At 46.5% G+C, this 17,094-nt stretch overlaps 1 protein-coding gene across 1 annotated transcript in view; it reads left to right on the forward strand.

Annotated features, from left to right (window-relative positions):
• The window catches only part of TRAM2 (translocation associated membrane protein 2), a 48,952-nt gene that overhangs the window by 13,953 nt on the left and 17,905 nt on the right, over window positions 1–17,094 (forward strand). Inside the window, exons 2-3 of the mRNA XM_033142689.1 lie at window positions 10,527–10,590; window positions 16,422–16,531. Coding sequence (XP_032998580.1) covers window positions 10,527–10,590; window positions 16,422–16,531 — 174 coding nt within the window. The remainder of the gene's footprint in view (window positions 1–10,526; window positions 10,591–16,421; window positions 16,532–17,094) is intronic.

Genomic DNA, 17,094 nt, shown 5'->3' on the forward strand with positions numbered 1-17,094 from the left:
AGATGGGCCACTTTGGGCCTGATCCAGCAAGCTCTTTCCATGTTCTTAAGTTTTCCTTTGGAGACGTGTGTTGGGCTGCGTGGAAGAAAAACTTAATGTGTAATTAAAGGCAATGGCAATTAGGGTTATTAGCAGTGGTGTGAGTTTTCTGGAAAATTTCCAGTGCTTTAAAAACTGACTGGAACCTGATTTAACACATTTGGCTTACATTTAGCAAACAAAACTGAAGTATGTCATGTTCTACATGCTAAACACATACCGTACCTTGAAAGGTTTCCCAATAACCTAAAAGTATTTGAAATAATATTTAGGATTAAAAAAATGAACAAAGCTTACTTAAATGTGGCTTAAATGTTATTTTCCAACAGATTCACAGCATTGCCAGGATATTATTTTCCTTTGAATAATTGTGCACATTTTGATACGTGAATGTGCTAAAATAAAATGTAAGGCACTTTAAATGTATGCATGTTTCCTTAGGAGAATGACCTTGAAAAAAAGTTTAACAAAGTATGATATCTTTTTGTAATGCTACTAATTTGTGTTAGGAAAAAGTCATTTTTTTAGATGGAATTTTGCTGCAAAAATATAGGAATATAACACTTAATTACTGAAAATTCTCTACAAGAAAAATTCTGTCCTACATCACAGGTTGTGGGAGATCGATAAGAGTGGGGGATATTCCTTTGCCCCATTTTGAAGTATCCGTATTTCACAGTTGGCTGAATGCAGCTGTGGGTCTTTTTCTCGTGTCTTATGTGTCGTTGGAAATGAGTATGGTTTTAATTTTGGAAGTGAAAAATTATGCATGAGCAATTTAACAGTTGTGTAAAAAGAACCTGCTTTCTTAATTGCTCATTGGTAACATTCTCCACTTTTTCGTCTTTCTACTTTTATCCAGCTTCGTCTATAATTTCAAACACATTTAGTAGGAAGTAAAGTTACAAAAAAAAGGGGGGGATGCGGGTGGCGCTGTGGGTTAAACCACAGAGCCTAGGGCTTGCCAATCAGAAGGCTGGCGGTTCGAATCCCCGCGACAGGGTGAGCTCCCGTTGCTCGGTCCCTGCTCCTGCCAACCTAGCAGTTCAAAAACACGTCAAAGTGCAAGTAGATAAATAGTTGGGAAGGTAAACGGCGTTTCCGTGCGCTGCTCTGGTTCACCTGAAGCGGCTTTGTCATGCTGGCCACATGACCCGGAAGCTGTACGCCGGCTCCCTCGGCCAGTAAAGCGAGATGAGCGCCACAATCCCAGAGTCGTTCACGACTGGACAACCAAAATGGAGGAGGAGGGCAACCAAAATGGTCCAAGGCCTGGAAACGATGCCTTATGAGGAACGGCTTAGGGAGCTGGGTATGTTTAGCCTGAAAAAGAGAAGAAAACTTCCTGACAGTAAGAGCTGTTCGACAGTGGAATTTGCTGCCAAGGAGTGTGGTGGAGTCTCCTTCTTTGGAGGTCTTTAAGCGGAGGCTTGACAGCCATCTGTCAGGAATGCTTTGATGGTGTTTCCTGCTTGGCAGGGGGTTGGACTGGATGGCCCTTGGGGTCTCTTCCAACTCTATGATTGTATGATTCTAATGGTCAGGGGTCTGTTGACCTTTTTAAAGTCCCAATTAATTGGAATGCATACTTGCTCAGGATCTGTGGTGTGAGTGGCAGTTGCGTCTCCTTTAAGCAGGGTCCTAAATATTCCCATGAGATGCTGACAGCACTACGTCCCCGGAAAGATCTGCAGTCACAGCAGAGCAGAGAAAGGGGCCTAGAGCTGCAGGATGAGGCGGCTGCTCAGAATAACGGCATCTCTGCTGTTTTCTTCCATACTGATAGCTCAGCAGAGATCATGTTGGGGTTTCCACTGGCCTCACACAGCTTGTGGGTGTGCCTGACTTCTTAAAGACCTCTGTCTGGAAGCAAAAGGGCCATACTTTCCAGTCGACATCCCCTAGCACAAGAGTTGGACCTCCTAGCACTCCTTCCCTGCCTTGGTCTCCTTACATTGGTTTCACCCATAAGCAGCCTATTATATCATTTGGAAAGGACTTCCTCTTAGAGCAGCTCACACTTTTGCTTATGATTACAGGTAGGTAGCCGTGTCGGTCTGCCGTAGTCGAAACAAAATAAAAAAAAAAAAATTTCCTTCCAGTAGCACCTTAGAGACCAACTGAGTTTCTTCCTGGTATGAGCTTTCGTGTGCATGCACACTTCTTCAGATACACTGAAACAGAAGTCACCAGACTCTTATATATAGTGAGAGGGTGGGGAGGGGTATTACTCAGAAGGGTGGTGGGAATGGGTGATTGGCTGGTGGGTGTGGAAAACCTGTTGACGACTGTTAACGACTGCAATTGGTTTTACAGGAAAAAGCAAGGGGTGAGATGGCTAAAGATAGCTTTGTCATGTATAATGAGATAAGAATCCAACGTCTTTGTTCAGACCAGGTCTCTCCATGGTTTTAAGTTTGGTAATGAGTTGCAATTCAGCAACTTCTCTTTCCAGTCTGTTTCTGAAATTCCTTTGTATTAAGACAGCTACTTTGAGATCTTGTATAGAATGTCCTGGGAGATTGAAGTGCTCTGCTACTGGGTTTTTTTTCCAGGCGAAATATGCCTACGTAAGCCTTCATCTTTAACCCATTTTGGTTTTTTTGCTCTTCTCAAATTGGTTAAGGCTGCTGAGGAATAGGAAAAATGAACCTTCTGCCCAAAAGCATTACCGAGATAATTCCTGGTTCTCTCTCTCTCTCTCTCTCTCTCTCTCTCTCTCTCTCTCTCTCTCTCTCTGTGTGTGTGTGTGTGTTTGCATTTCCTTTCTGTTGAACCATTTATTTTGATCCAGTGACTAATAGCATGTGGAAAGCAACATTTTCCTTACTGGTACTGTCACAAGTCATGTTCTCCCAAGTCTAGCCTATGAATTCTGCTCAATATAGGAGCTCCTATTTCTAGAGCACGTTGAGGTCAACCCACCCAAAAGACCGTGTGATCTTCAAAGAGAGTCAGTAGTTCTATGTGGAGTCCCAGATAAGGACCTAGTGACCCATTCATTGCAGGAGGCATTGCCAACAGCCCCCAAAGCTCCATTTTTAAACCCTCCCCGAATAGAGAACAACCAGAAATTAAACAAACAAATAACAATCAGAAAACAATACATTCCTGGATGTTTTCACGTACAGTTCCTAGGCTTATTTGGGGTATAAGGAATCAGAATTAAGGGTGCGCTAGCTATAAAAGGTAAAGGTCCAGTCACAGACGGCTCTGGGGTTGCGGCACTCATCTCACTTTACTGGCCGAGGGAGCCGGCGTTTGTCCACAGGCAGTTTTTCTGGGTCTGGCGAACCAGAGCAGCGCACGGAAACGCCGTTTACCTTCCCGCCAGAGCGGTACCTATTTATCTACTTTCACTTTGACGTGCTTTTGAACTGCTAGGTTGGCAGGAGCAGGGACTGAACAACGGGAGCTCACCCTGTCGCGGGGACTCGAACCGCCGACCTGATCGGCAAGCCTAGGATTCGAACCGCCGACCTTCTGTTCGGCAAGCCCTAGGCTCAGTGGTTTAGACCACAGCGCCACCCACGTCCCTAAGCTAGCTATGGATTCTAATATAAATTATACGCCCTCCAAGTTAACGGTATTTGTAGGTCCTCTCACACTGCAGGCAGCCTTCTGTTATTCTCACAAGGAGATCCTCCCTGGAGCCCTAAGGGGGTGTCCTCTTTGGGCTCCAGGGAAATTCTCCTCATGAGCTGGAGACACAGCAGCGTGCTCCCCATTTAGGCCCATTTCACTTATGCACCCAGGGGGCCGGAATGTAACCGTACTTGCTTCTACAGATAAAGCATTAGAATACTTTGGTTGTTGTTCAGTCGCTTAGTCGTGTCCGACTCTTGGTGACCCCATGGACCAGAGCACGCCAGGCACTCCTGTCTTCCACTGCCTCCCGCAGTTTGGTCAGACTCATGTTAGTAGCTTCGAGAACATTGTCCAACCATCTCGTCCTCTGTCGTCCCCTTCTCCTTGTGCCCTCCATCTTTCCCAACATCAGGGTCTTTTCCAGGGAGTCTTCTCTTCTCATGAGGTGGCCAAAGTACTGGAGCCTCAGCTTCAGGATCTGTCCTTCCAGTGAGCACTCAGGGCTGATTTCCTTCAGAATGGATAGGTTTGATCTTCTTGCAGTCCATGGGACTCTCAAGAATAGTAGTCTATCTCAAAAAGATCTAATGACCTGTTTTTAGGAGAAATACAGTGGTACCTCGGGTTACAGACTCAGCTAACCCAGAAATAGTACCTTGGGTTAAGAACTTTACCTCAGGATGAGAACAGAAATCGCGCAGCGGGACGCCCCATTAGCTAAAGTGGTACCTCGGGTTAATAACGGTTTCAGGTTAAGAACGGACCTCCAGAACGAATTAAGTTCTTAACCCGAGGTACCACTGTACTTGGGAGGTCAATTGCAGCTAGTAGTGACTGACTTCAGTGCTCTGATTTCTAGGGCATGTTTTTAAGAATTGGTTTGTGAGTCTGGGAGGTCACTAGAAGTCTTAAATATCTCACTACTGATATTTCTTAAATTCTTCAGTTTGGATCAGAGCTGTCAACTTTCCCCTTTTTTGCAATGGGAAATGGCGCTGGAATAAGGGAATTTCCTGCAAAAAAGGGGGAAAGTTGACAGCTATGGTTTGGATATGCACATGGTTTACTCTATGGATGAGTGTACCTTTTCCTGAAGATGCTTCTTGCATCTAGCATTCCAAAAGGGATCCTCCTTCATCTTCTTTTAAATGTAGGAGCAAATGGTGTGGTAGGCTTATAATCTGGTGATACCGAATTATTTGGTGAGTGCAAATGGCATTGGTGGAAAGAAGTACAAACATCTGAGGAATTCAACCCTGCACCATGATGGGAACGGGAAATGTGTGGGTTTCCACCGAGTGTTTGTTGACTTTGAGAGTGACCCGAATGAATCGAAGAGCAAACAAACGAATGTTGACAAGGGCAAATTTAAAATATGCCTTTTGGGGATGTAAAAACACTAAACTTACAGCTGTGATACAGGCACAGTGCATCCTTATCCACAAATTTGACCAGCAGCCTTTTCAGCTGTTGTGTTTTTCAGGTTTTCTTCGGCTGTTTGTTTGTTTGTTTGTTTCCCTAGCAGAATCCATAGCATGCCGGTATCCTTTCTTTACTGCAATGTATGGATCTGGGTAAGGGGTCATATCACTGACCTTGCAAGCAGCTGCTGTTCCGAATTCTCCTGGTTTTGAAAAGTCTGTTGAATATACGGTACCTGTATATCCCAGAAACACAATCTCTATTGGAATTCAGCCGCCTTTTGAGTGTGAGGCTAGTAGCTGTCTGAATTCCTTGCAGCATGCCTGTCACCTCATAGTAAAGATATTTGCCTAGTATTGCCAGGATAACTGCTTCCCCCACCACCTAAAATTGGCATGAATTTTAAATGCCCCATGCAAATCAGATTATCTGTTAGATAGGATTCCACTCTGTACACATGTGTTGAAGAAACAATAGCTCTCACTCACTTTTATGTCTTAATTTTTTTTAAAAAAAATGGGAAGCTTAGAACAGCTTGCATTGTTTTATTGTGCATACTTGCATAATTTCTTTAAAGGTGAATTATGGGTGAAGTTTTTGAGATGAAGCAACGAGAGCTGTAGACTGAAAAATGGTTGCCGTGATAGATAAACTTTGACCCCCCCCCCAATTTTTTTTTACATACAACTGTAAATCTTAATAGCAGTGGGGGGGGGTGATACATATGAGAGCTATTACAATAAATTGCACTCATAACAGTTTTCTATATGTGTAATATAGAACTATTTAAATATGTAGCGTCATTCCGTGGATACCTCTTGCATTTTGCTCATCTCGTTTCAGTGCAGATACTGACCTGGGTTGCACAACAGAGCAGAGTGATGAGTGTCTTCAAACTGTCAGGATGGTATCCCACACTAGCCTATTCAGAATAGTCCCATTATATGACTAACATAGGTTCATTAATTTCAGTGGGTCTACTCTGAGCAGGATTTAGTTGACTACAGCCCAATGTATTTCACAGGATTCAAGGGCATCCAGGAACTGCCCAGTTAACGTGGTTTCAAGCCTGCAGGACTTTTTGTGGTTTGGAAAGCAACAAGGCAATGAATGCACTAAAACGTGGGGTGAAGAAAGGATTTCTAGGAAGATGTGTTAACACCACCACAGGCAAATTAGGAGGAATGGAGAGGGGATGTTCATTGTCATACATGTATTTGGACAATAGTACTATTTATACATCTTGTATAATAATTATGGGACGTGGGTGGCACTGTGGTCTAAACCACAGAGCCTAGGGCTTGCCGATCGGAAAGTCAGCGGTTCGAATCCCTGCGACGGGGTGAGCTCCCGTTGCTCAGTCCCTGCTCATGCCAACCTAGCAGTTCGAAAGCACGTCAAAGTGCAAGTAGATAAATAGGTACCGCTCTGGCGGGAAGGTAAATGGCATTTCCGTGCGCTGCTCTGGTTCGCCAGAAGTGGCTTAGTCATGCTGGCCACATGACCCGGAAAAACTGTCTGTGGACAAACGTCGGCTCCCTCAGCCAGTAAAGCAAGATGAGCGCTGCAACCCCAAAGTCGTCCGCAACTGGACTTAACTGTCAGGGGTCCTTTACCTTTACCTTTTTTATAATAATGTATGGAAATGTAACTGGTTATATTTACTGTTTTCTATTATTATTTTCTTATTGTGTTTTTGCACTTTTTTCTCCCTCTTCATTCTTTGTTCTTTCATCAATTTATTTTCTATAACTTAATTGTCTATAACTGACATTCTCTCACACACACACACACACAGAGAGAGACAGCTTGCAACCAAATTGGAAGAAATGCCAATAAAGAACAGGCATAGTTTAATTACTGTGTGAGCAATAAAATCAGGATTAACTATGAATAAGCAGGTGGCTTGCAGAAGCCATACAGTTCCCGGAGGCAGAGTGAACGGAGCTGCTTTGCTCCTCCTCAGTCAAAGCTCGTGGCTTGTGAAAATAGTGATTAAGGGTGAATCCGGGTTTTGTTACAAGAATGCACTTACGAACATTCGTTTTGTTTTTGACACCTTAGAATTCTTACAGCAGTTCGGAGTCAGACAACCACGCCAAGCCAGTGCTTAGCGCAATGCAGAGTGGCAGCAAAATGCAGGGAAGCAGAGTGGCAGCCGGCTGCCCCCTTTAGGAGCCCGGGCTTGGACAAGGCTGGGTTTTCTGTGTCATGCAAGCCACTCAGCGAGAAGTTATCTCCCTGTACTGTTAGAAGAGTAAAGAACCACTGGTGGGAAGAATGTAGAACAAGCAAAACCTAAAAGTAGTTTTTGTTTTAATGTGTCCATGTGGAGAGCCAGTGTGGTGTAGTGGTTAAGAGCGGTGGACTCGTAATCTGGGGAACCGGGTTCGCTTCCCCGCTCTTCCACATGCAGCTGCTGGGTGACCTTGGGCTAGTCACACTTCTCTGAAGTCTCTCAGCCCCACTCACCTCACAGAGGAAGGGAAAGGAGAATGTTAGCCGCTTTGAGACTCCTTCGGGTAGTGATAAAGCGGGATACCAAATCCAAACTCCTCCTCCTCCTCCTCCTCCTCCTCCTCCTCCTCCTCTTCTTCTTTCCTGGTAAGAGAGACAGAAAGAAAACACACAATTGAGTGATAAGGAGATACTATATTTTAGGACCTCTTCTTGAAAATGCTGGTACACTGGGAGGGTGCAGAAGACCCCAAAGTCAATAAAACTGTGTTTCAGTTGATCTGTACCTGCAAGTGCAGAATATCTTGTGGGCTTCGTGACCAGCGTAGAAGAGGACAGTATTTCACTTTAGTGGTAAAAAGCCCTATGCGGCCTAGGACCCTCGTACTTACATGACCGCCTCTCCTGGTATGTCCCGCAGAGGATCCTAAGGTCCACGAATAATAACAACTTAAGGGTCCCGGGCCTTAAAGAAGCCAGATTATCCTCCACCAGGGCCAGGGCCTTTTCAGTGATGGCTCCGACCTGGTGGAATGCTCTGTCCCACGAGACTAGGGCCCTGCAGGACTTGATCTCCTTCTGCAGGACCTGTAAGACAGAGCTATTCCGCCTGGCCTTCAACTTAGCCTCATCCTTCCTTCCTTTTCCCTTCCCCTTACCGAGACCCCACATTAATTTTCTCCCCTGGTCTCCTTGCTGGCCCTAGCAGGACTAATCAGGCCAGTTGGCCCCGGTGATGCCACATTTATGTTGTATTTATGCTGTTTTTAAAGTCAGTGTTTTTAATCAATGTTTTTATGTTTGTTGTTAGCTGCCCTGAGCCCGGTTTTGATCGGGAAGGGCGGGGTATAAATTATTATTATTATTATTATTATTATTATTATTATTAAATTAGCCATTGATCAGGTTCTATTCAGTTCAGCAGTCTGCACCAGGAGAACCCTATCCCAGCATATTGTCTCCCTGTTTCTGTGCCCTGTCTGCTGTGACTGCAGTTGCAAGAGCTAAATTTTGCTTGGCCTGCTGCTACTCCCCCCCCCCCGCCCAGTCTCTCCCTGCCAGATCAAAAAAGTGATCCATGCCTAGCTGTTGCAAGTTCTGCTTTCTAGTAATGTAGCTGTTTACTACCCTTATATTATATTATCTTATCTTATCTTCCCTTCCCAACAAACATACACACAACTGCTATAGGCTTCAGTCTCCTGGTTGTTGTTGTTGTTGTTGTTGTTGTTGTTTATTTGTTCTTGCCTGTGTAATTCTTTCCCAGTGGGTGAAACTCCTCCTCCTCCATTCTGCAAATGAACTTCAGTTAAAGTCCCCCTTCCGCTCTGAATTCTAAGCCAGTGCCTTTCCGATGCCCATCTGCACCCCTTGGCTGCTGGAGGCTGTGCTTTCTTCTGTTTCAACATTTTTAGCTATAGTTCATCCAGAGGGCATACTTGACATAATGGGTATACAGTGGTACCCCGGGTTACGCACGCGATCCGTTCCGGATCATGCTACATAACACGGGCATGCGTAACACGAACACCTCCCCAAAAAAGAAAAAACCCGGAAGTAGCGCAATTTGAGCACTTCTGCGCATGCGCGAAGTGCGCAGAAGCATTCTGCGCATGTGGGGGTCACACAGGCTCCAGAAACACTTCCGGGTTGCGCCCGTTCTTAACTCGGACGTCCGCAACCTGTGGTGTGCGTAATCCGGGGTTCCACTGTACAATGAGGAACCGGCGGCTAATACTTCGCTTCATTTTTTCTGCTTGATGCTTCCTAGCCACAAACTCCATATTTATCTTGGCTCCGCTTGACTAACTTCCTTCTTTATATCCTTGCCAGCCTCTATGTCTTAACCCACACTTGGGTTGCCTTCTGCCTCTTCTGATGTTTATCCTCAGGGACCTGTAAATCTTGGGGGAATTTGTCCCCTCTTGGTTGGGAATGAATTTGATGTTCTGCAGCAGGCACGTCCGACAGGTAGATCGTGATCTACTGGTAGATCACCGGACGTCTGTGGTAGATCACTGGTAGATCACTGGCTCCCCACAAAGAAGCTCAACATTTTTGCCCCCCAGAAATGGGGCCTTCCTCTTCTCTAAAAAAAAGCTAAACAACTTCGACATGAACCCCTTAAAAACGGGGATTTCCTCCTCCCTAAAGAAAACAACTTTGACCTGAACCCCCACCCCCCAAAAGGGAGTAGATCACTGCCAGTCTTTAACTGTGAGTAGATCTCAGTCTCTTGGGAGTCTGGGATTTGGCCACCCCTGCTCTACAGTTTTCAACAGGGCCTTTTGCCTCCTCAACAGCTGCATAGCAGGCAGTAATTTTGTAGGACAGTCTTCCCCCATCACGCAATGACCAGGCAAGCTTGAGCTGCTGGTTTTTTTAGCTGCCACGCAGCTGTTAAAAGCACAGCAGCCCTAGCTTGGCAGGTGGGCTTTACTGGTCCCCTGGTTTTCCTTCAGCTCAAGCACTTAAGCCTGACCAGTGGCAAACGCCCCTCTTTAGAGGTCTGGTGGAGGGAAAATTATCCTACCTGGGGCAAATTCTAGGCACATATAGATCCAGTCATTCACCAAGAAAAGCATAGAAACTTCAAGCTCAGGCAGCAGCACCTCTGTCTCCTGGAAGCAGGAAGCACACCTGCAACAGCGGTAGCCAACCTTGTGCCCTCGAGATGCTTTGGTCCACAATGCCCACCAGCCCTGTCTGTTGGCCGGGTGAACTGGGGCTGATCGCAGCTGCAGTCCAAAAGTTATGGCAGGCTCCAAGTTGGTTTCCCATGTTTCTGCAGTCTTTCATGTTTGTGTTCACTTGCGGGGAAAGCGAATTTAACTTCTCGGTTTTCAAAATAATTTGCAATGGAGTCCTTCCGGTCGAGGGTGTCGGAGCAGAAGCATAGGGTTATCCCTGTGGCAGCACCCTTTCGTTGTGACGATGGGACCCACAAGGTGCCTGCGACAAAAAGATTTCCGTTTGGACTTCTATGCAAACTAATGGAGCAACTCACTTTGTCTTTGCAGGTCACAGCCAAGACTGCCTTCTTGTTCATCTTACCTCAGTATAACGTCAGTGTGCCTACAGCAGGTAAGGCAGCCTTTGCATACCTTGATGGCACTTTGGTATTATTAAACCCTGTTTGGTGTCCTGCAAGCTATGACCCCTGGATTTCCCATTAGCTAGGTTTGTCTCACCACCAAGACAGTCCAGCTTCCTTGTGATTATATCGCCTGTGGGCCTTGCTCTCCCTCCATTTATCCCATAGATGGGCAGGGTATAAATATTATTATTATTATTATTATTATTATTATTATTATTATTATTATTATTATTACCATATGGTGAGGGAATCATACGGTGAGGAAAGCACCCCCTACCACCCCTGAATGTTGGCCATGCCAGTGGGGAGTTAGGAGTCTCTTAGCCACCCCTGCATGGTTACTTCCTTTCCAAACTGTCACCTCAGAAATTGTTAACAAGCCCTGCATGTTGGGAATGGGTCCCCTCTTGGTAAAAGGAGACAGAGGAATTTTATGTCCCCATTTCCTCTCCAGTCCATCCAGCTCTCAGGCCAGATGTTTTAACTTTTTCTGGAAAAGTGAGGGACTTCTCCCCCCCCCCCCCCGGACCTTTCCAACCCCGTTGTCAACTTGTCGTCATAAAAGAAAAGCTTTTAAGTCTGTTCAGCTTCAGTGTGTTCAGTTTTATTTGTTTATTTGGTGGTTTCCAGCCTCCTCCTTTGAATATCTGAGCAGCCAGTGTGCGTGGTGTAATCTGGTGTCCGAGGCTAGACCACACAGTAGGAACATGTCAAGCTCTCTCCAGTTGTTCATTTTGGAGAAGCAGCTCTGAATGGGCGAGACTGGAAGCAGAGGAGCTTTTTTACGTGGAAGGCTGAACAACCCCTTTCGTTGGCCCATCAATTCTCCACTCCAGGTTGTTCCTCCCTGCCCCTCCTTTGTGGGGTTTCAAAATTTGTGTGTGTGTGTGTGCGCGCGCACGCACGCACGCACGCACGCCATAGGAAAAGCTACTGGGGTAGTGGTATGGAGCTGGGAAACAGATGGACTGAAGAAAGGGTTAGGCATTTCTTTCCTCACGGTTCCTGGAAGCTGCTTTCTAGAGAAAAGCCAGCATTAGGCTTCTAACATGTGTTTGCACAAAACATGCAATAGCTCATTGAGGCTGAGAATGATGTCTGTGGTTCCAGGCCACGTCACGTGAAATGCCACATTTTTAAACAATGTACATGTTGTAAGAATTCATGGGAATTATCCCGGTAAAGGGTCCGATTCCGGGTGGAATCCTGAACCCCAGCAGGACGTTGTTTGAAACCCCTGCTGGCATACAAATAACAGAGACCAGACCAGAGTTCTAATGAAAAGCAAGGCGGCTAGTTAAGCCTGATCAGTTTATTTTAAAGTATAGAACTGCTGGCAACAGGGTTCTTGCTGACACAACAGACGATGGAGAAGAACCAAGAACAAAAGAGCAGGCAAACTTTTATACACTTTTGACACAGTACAGAACAAAAGAGAAAATAGCATTATGTGGGTGGGGTAAGGGATTTGACCAGGTGTCTGAAGGGACATGGGTGGCGCTGTGGGCTAAACCACTGAGCCTAGGGCTTGCTGATCAGAAGGTCGGCGGTTCGAATCCCCGCGACGGGGTGAGCTCCCATTGCTCAGTCCCTGCTCCTGCCCACCTAGCAGTTCGAAAGCACGTCAAAGTGCAAGTAGATAAATAGGTACCGCTCCAGAGGGAAGGTAAACGGCGTTTCCATGCGCTGCTCTGGTTCATCAGAAGCGGCTTTGTCATGCTGGCCACATGAACTGGAAGCTGTACGCCGGCTTCCTCAGCCAGTAACACGAGATGTGCGCCACAACCCCAGAGTCGGACAAGACTGGACCTAACGGTCAGGGGTCCCTTTACCTTTACCTGAAGGGAGGGGTGACCAGGTGTCGGAAGGGAGGGGGGTCATTCTGGTGGAGAGTCACATTTAGATACAAAAGGTGTTTTCCAGGCGGTCGTTGTCCTTGGGAGTGTCCATTATCGATGATGTCCCTTCCCTTTATCTACAGGGATTTGCGCCTGACAGGATTTTATTTTGTGTGCACATTTGCCCTACAGCCTTATTTGCTTAATGAAGATCCCTTTTCCTGACTTGGGTGGGTTTGTGTGTTCTTATGCAAACACGAGTGGGCAAGGATACAGCGGGTCACAAAAAGTTTAACACACAGTTTGAGATACAAAGGTTACAAAGGAGAAAGGGGGGGCTGTGGGGGTGCAAACACAGTCGTGTTTTTCAGGGACGAGCGCGTTTCTTCCATTAATAAGCACCCCCGCACACACACACAACATACAGTTGATGAGAACCATAAGCTAAAACCACAAGACGAAGCAAAATGGCAAGGGCAGCAAAATGGGAGTGCAGCCCAAGGGAAACGTCCGGTCCCACAAATGGCCACCCAGGGCATTGCCTTTCTCAGGTCCTCCTGGCACCCTTTCCCCCTCCTCGCCTGTGCTATGGCAAGCCTGTCCAGCTCTTTGCCCCAGGAGGTAAGGGGAAATGGGTGCAGGCAGGCATGGGGGGGGGGGGAGAGGAGACGCAAGAGGTCCCACAGCTCTCTGTGCCACTTGGAGACTTAAGGGGTCGTTCTCGTTATCCAAGGGGAGAGAGAGAGAAAAATATTTCACTAAGAAGGCCCTGTTTGAACTTAGAGCAGCTGCCCTGCCTCTGTGTGTTCATAAAGCACTAACGAACAGAGGTGCTCCCTGAGGAGGCAGGGAGGCCTCCTGCAACTGTGGAAATACCCAGCCTGAGTCACCCACTTCAGGTTGTGCCTCGCTCCTGGGGTCTTTGGCACGTGCCCTGAACCACAGCTCTTCAAGAAAAAGGCTCTGGATGCTTGCCTCAGACATACAAATGCTTCAGGCCTGACTCACTTGACAACCTGAGCCTCGCATTCAAATGATCCCACATGCTGATGCAAAGAGCTAGATTAGCAACCCTGGAGACTCAGGGTTTCTGTCTGTCTATGCATTGAGACTGTACAGTCTGCTCTGTCGGGGCAGCGCAGTATAACCTTAGCTGCCCACATTACCAATTTAACATCTCCAGCCTGGTGACATTAATTCTGAGAAGAGATTGATCTCAATGGAGGCTTCCTTTGAAATGCAAACAACAGACTCAGGAGGTAGTAAAAGTTACATTTTCTCACCACCACCTTCTCAGACTTCCCCCATGGCTACTATTTGCGTAACAAAAGAGTGCATGTGTTAATCTAGGGTCTTCAGTTGCTGGAGCAAGGGCTACCAGGTTCAGGTAATTATCCCTGGTTTGTAATGTTAACACCCCAAAGGCACTTCCCACTTTTACCTTAGGATACCAGACTACAAAATATGCATACCTCATGCCTGTTGTGAAGGGCACACCCTTACACCACTACTCTTCAGGGTGAAAGACACAAATCTTGAGGTAACTTGGAAACAAGGGAGGTCTTGAGTGGGGTGCTGAAGGGCTTTGTCCTAGGCCCACTGCTAGGACATTTTTGCAGCTGACATGTTGAGAGGATGTTCGTCACATGTACAAAAAGCTGGAAGGGGTGGCTAACATCATAGAAGATGGGAGTCAAGATTTAAGGCGCTCTTGACAGACTGGAACATTGGGATGGAGCCAGCCTTAAACGTGAGTCCACAGTGCAACAGGGCACTAAGTGCAATAAGGCTAATGCATTTCTAGACTCCATCATCAGAAGTGCTGCGTTCAGGTCATGAATAGGCATTGGGTCCTGTCTGATTTCCTTTGGACATTCCTCTTCTGAAACACTCCAAAATGATCCCTCCAAACTGGGAGAATGGGCAGTAAAATGGCAAATGCAATTCGATGTAAGCTACCGGTAGTTCAAAGTAAGGCACACTGGGCCAAAAACAATTGCTAGTTTCACATACATTCTCGCAGGGTGTGGACATGGGGTGACAACCAGGCACGAGAGTCTAGGGTCATAGCTGCTAGCTTCTCGAAGGTGTCGACCCAGAGTGTGGTGGCTGTGAAAAGGGCAAATTCTGTGCTAGGGATCATTAGGAAAGGGGTTGAAAATAAAATGCCCAATATGATAACAGCTTCATGCAAATCCATGGCGTGAGCTCACTTGGAATGCTGTGGGCAGTTCTAGTTGTCTCACCTCAAAGAGGATCCTGCAGAGCTGGAAGAGGTCAAGACGAAGGGAATGGAGGACCTCCATATGGGGAAAGGTTCAAATGTTTGAGGCGAGTAAGAAGTGATGTCATTGAGATGTGTGAATTAAGCCTGGTGTGGAGATAGTGGATGGGTAATTTTTTCCTCCCTCTCTCAATACTTAAGGAATATTCAGTGGAACTGTTGGAAGATTCAGGACGCCCCCAGAAAAGAGCTTCACACAGCGCATAGTTAAACCATGGAATTCCCTCCCACAAGTGGCAGTGGTTGGCTGCCATTTTGGATTATTTATAAGAGGATTGGACAGATATATGGAGGACAAAGCTCTCAGTGGTTATGTACCCTGAGAGCTCTGTTCTGCCTCTACTGTCAGAGGCAATGGGCCTCTGAATTTCAGGCTCTGGGAATCACAGGAGGGCCAAGTGGGGTTGCAATCAGGTCGTGCTTGCTGGCTTCTTACGGGCACCTGGTTGGCCTTTGTGAGAGAGACCAGGATGCTGGATTACATGGGCCTTTGGTCTGCTCCAGCAGGACCCTTCTTACGTTCGGGCGCAAGTGTTTTAAGAAGGGCATCGACAAACTGCAGTGTGCTCAGAGTAGGACAGCAAGAAGGTGAAGGGTCTCGACGCCAAGTCCTGTGATGAATGGTTGAAAAAGATGAGTTTAGACTGACACAACAGTCATCTTCAAATGTCACACGGAAGATGAGCAGACATGTCCCCTTTGTTCCAGAGAATGGGATTAGAACCAGTGCAGGGACATAGATTTTGGCTAAATATTAGGCGAGAGAAGCCTCTTAAAAGATAGGTGCTGCATGACTCCCTTGGAAGGTGGGGGGCTCTCCTTCACTGGAGGTAATTTAGCAGAAGCTGGGTGCCCATCTGTTGGTGTTGCTGTAATCGCATCCTGCGTTACAGATCCTGCACTCTGTGACCCCCAAGGTCTCCCTCCTTGCAAAAACCCAGACACCATGCCGAGTTTTTAAAAATCCCCCCCCCGGGTAGTAATTTTGCCCTTGGAATCCTGGACATATCCAGGAAAATCCAGACATATGGCAACCCTGTTCTGTATGTCATGACAAGAAAGTTGTGGTGTCAATAATGTACACCCTCCATTCACAGCCGACATGAGTTGTGTATCCGTTCTGGTACATTCATACACAATGGACAAATGTAAAAGTGAGAAGCAGCCCTGAGCTGGATTCTGCTGCTAACTGCCTTGGGTCACTGTGTTTCGCTATGGAACTGTGGTCTCGACCCACCCACAGTCATTTTTCCAGGGATGGAAAATAGGTGAGTTCAGGACCCTTCCCAGAGTCCTCTGAACTACTTCACCTTCTGATTGACACCCCCCTTCCTCCAAGGAACATGGCAATAAATCCGATGATGGAGGGAGTCCACGGGACACTTATCTCAGACTAGCACATCATGCGAACAGGCTCTCAGAGGACCAACCACCTTTGCTGCCGATGGGTGGGAGGAAGGTGTAAACTTGTGTGTGTTTTGAACTGTCCACATTCTGCTCTGCATTCCGGTTAAATTCAGTTCTTCTAAGCTCACGGTGGTCTGTTTCTGCTTCTTGCCAACATTTGGGCTAATTCCTTGTTACTTAAATCCTGCCACTTAGCGGGTGACTTTAAAAGTTTGATCCCCGTATGGCTTCTCGGCTTAACTCTTCAATGTTAATCTCTTCCTCCCTTACCCCCACTCCTTTTCTTCAGATGGTGAAATTGTTCTTTATCACTACGGGCTGAAGGATTTGGTCACAATCCTCTTCTACATCTTCATAGCAATAATTCTGCATGCGGTGGTGCAGGAGTATGCCTTGGACGTAAGTCTTGCTTTTCATACAAGCTAGCCAGTACCTACACCGCTCCCGTGTGCTGTGGGCTGTAGAACATTTCAGATTTACAGTTGCTTTTTACAGTCGCCCCATGGCACCAGGGAGGTATTCAGTCCTGTTTTCTAGAAGGTGAAATGGACTTGTGGAGGAATGCTACGCTTTGTTTCGCATTCAGCTTTTTCCAAATTCTGGGACTGAAGAATGTGAATTTGTGTCAATGTGACAACGATAACTTCCCTCTCTTAACTTTAAAGTCTTCTTTCTTTCTTTCTTTCTTTCTTTCTTTCTTTCTTTCTTACCTGGCTGGAACAAGTCAGTTGCCTTCTTAGGACTGTTTCTGCTTGTTCCTGAGGGTTGGGTGAGATTTTCTTTTCTTTTCAGTGTTCTCCTTTTGGTGGTATTTGGGGGTCCCTCTGATGTCTTCGGGCATTTGTGGTGTTGTTCTCTCCTTCTTCCCTTCCTTCCTTCTCTCCTTCTTCCCTTTCCTCCTTCTTCCCTCCCTCCCTCCCTTCCTTCCTTCCCTCCTTCTTCCCTTCCTTCCTTCCTTCTCT

This window comes from Lacerta agilis, chromosome 3, assembly GCF_009819535.1.
Source record: "Lacerta agilis isolate rLacAgi1 chromosome 3, rLacAgi1.pri, whole genome shotgun sequence".
Lineage (NCBI taxonomy): Eukaryota > Metazoa > Chordata > Lepidosauria > Squamata > Lacertidae > Lacerta > Lacerta agilis.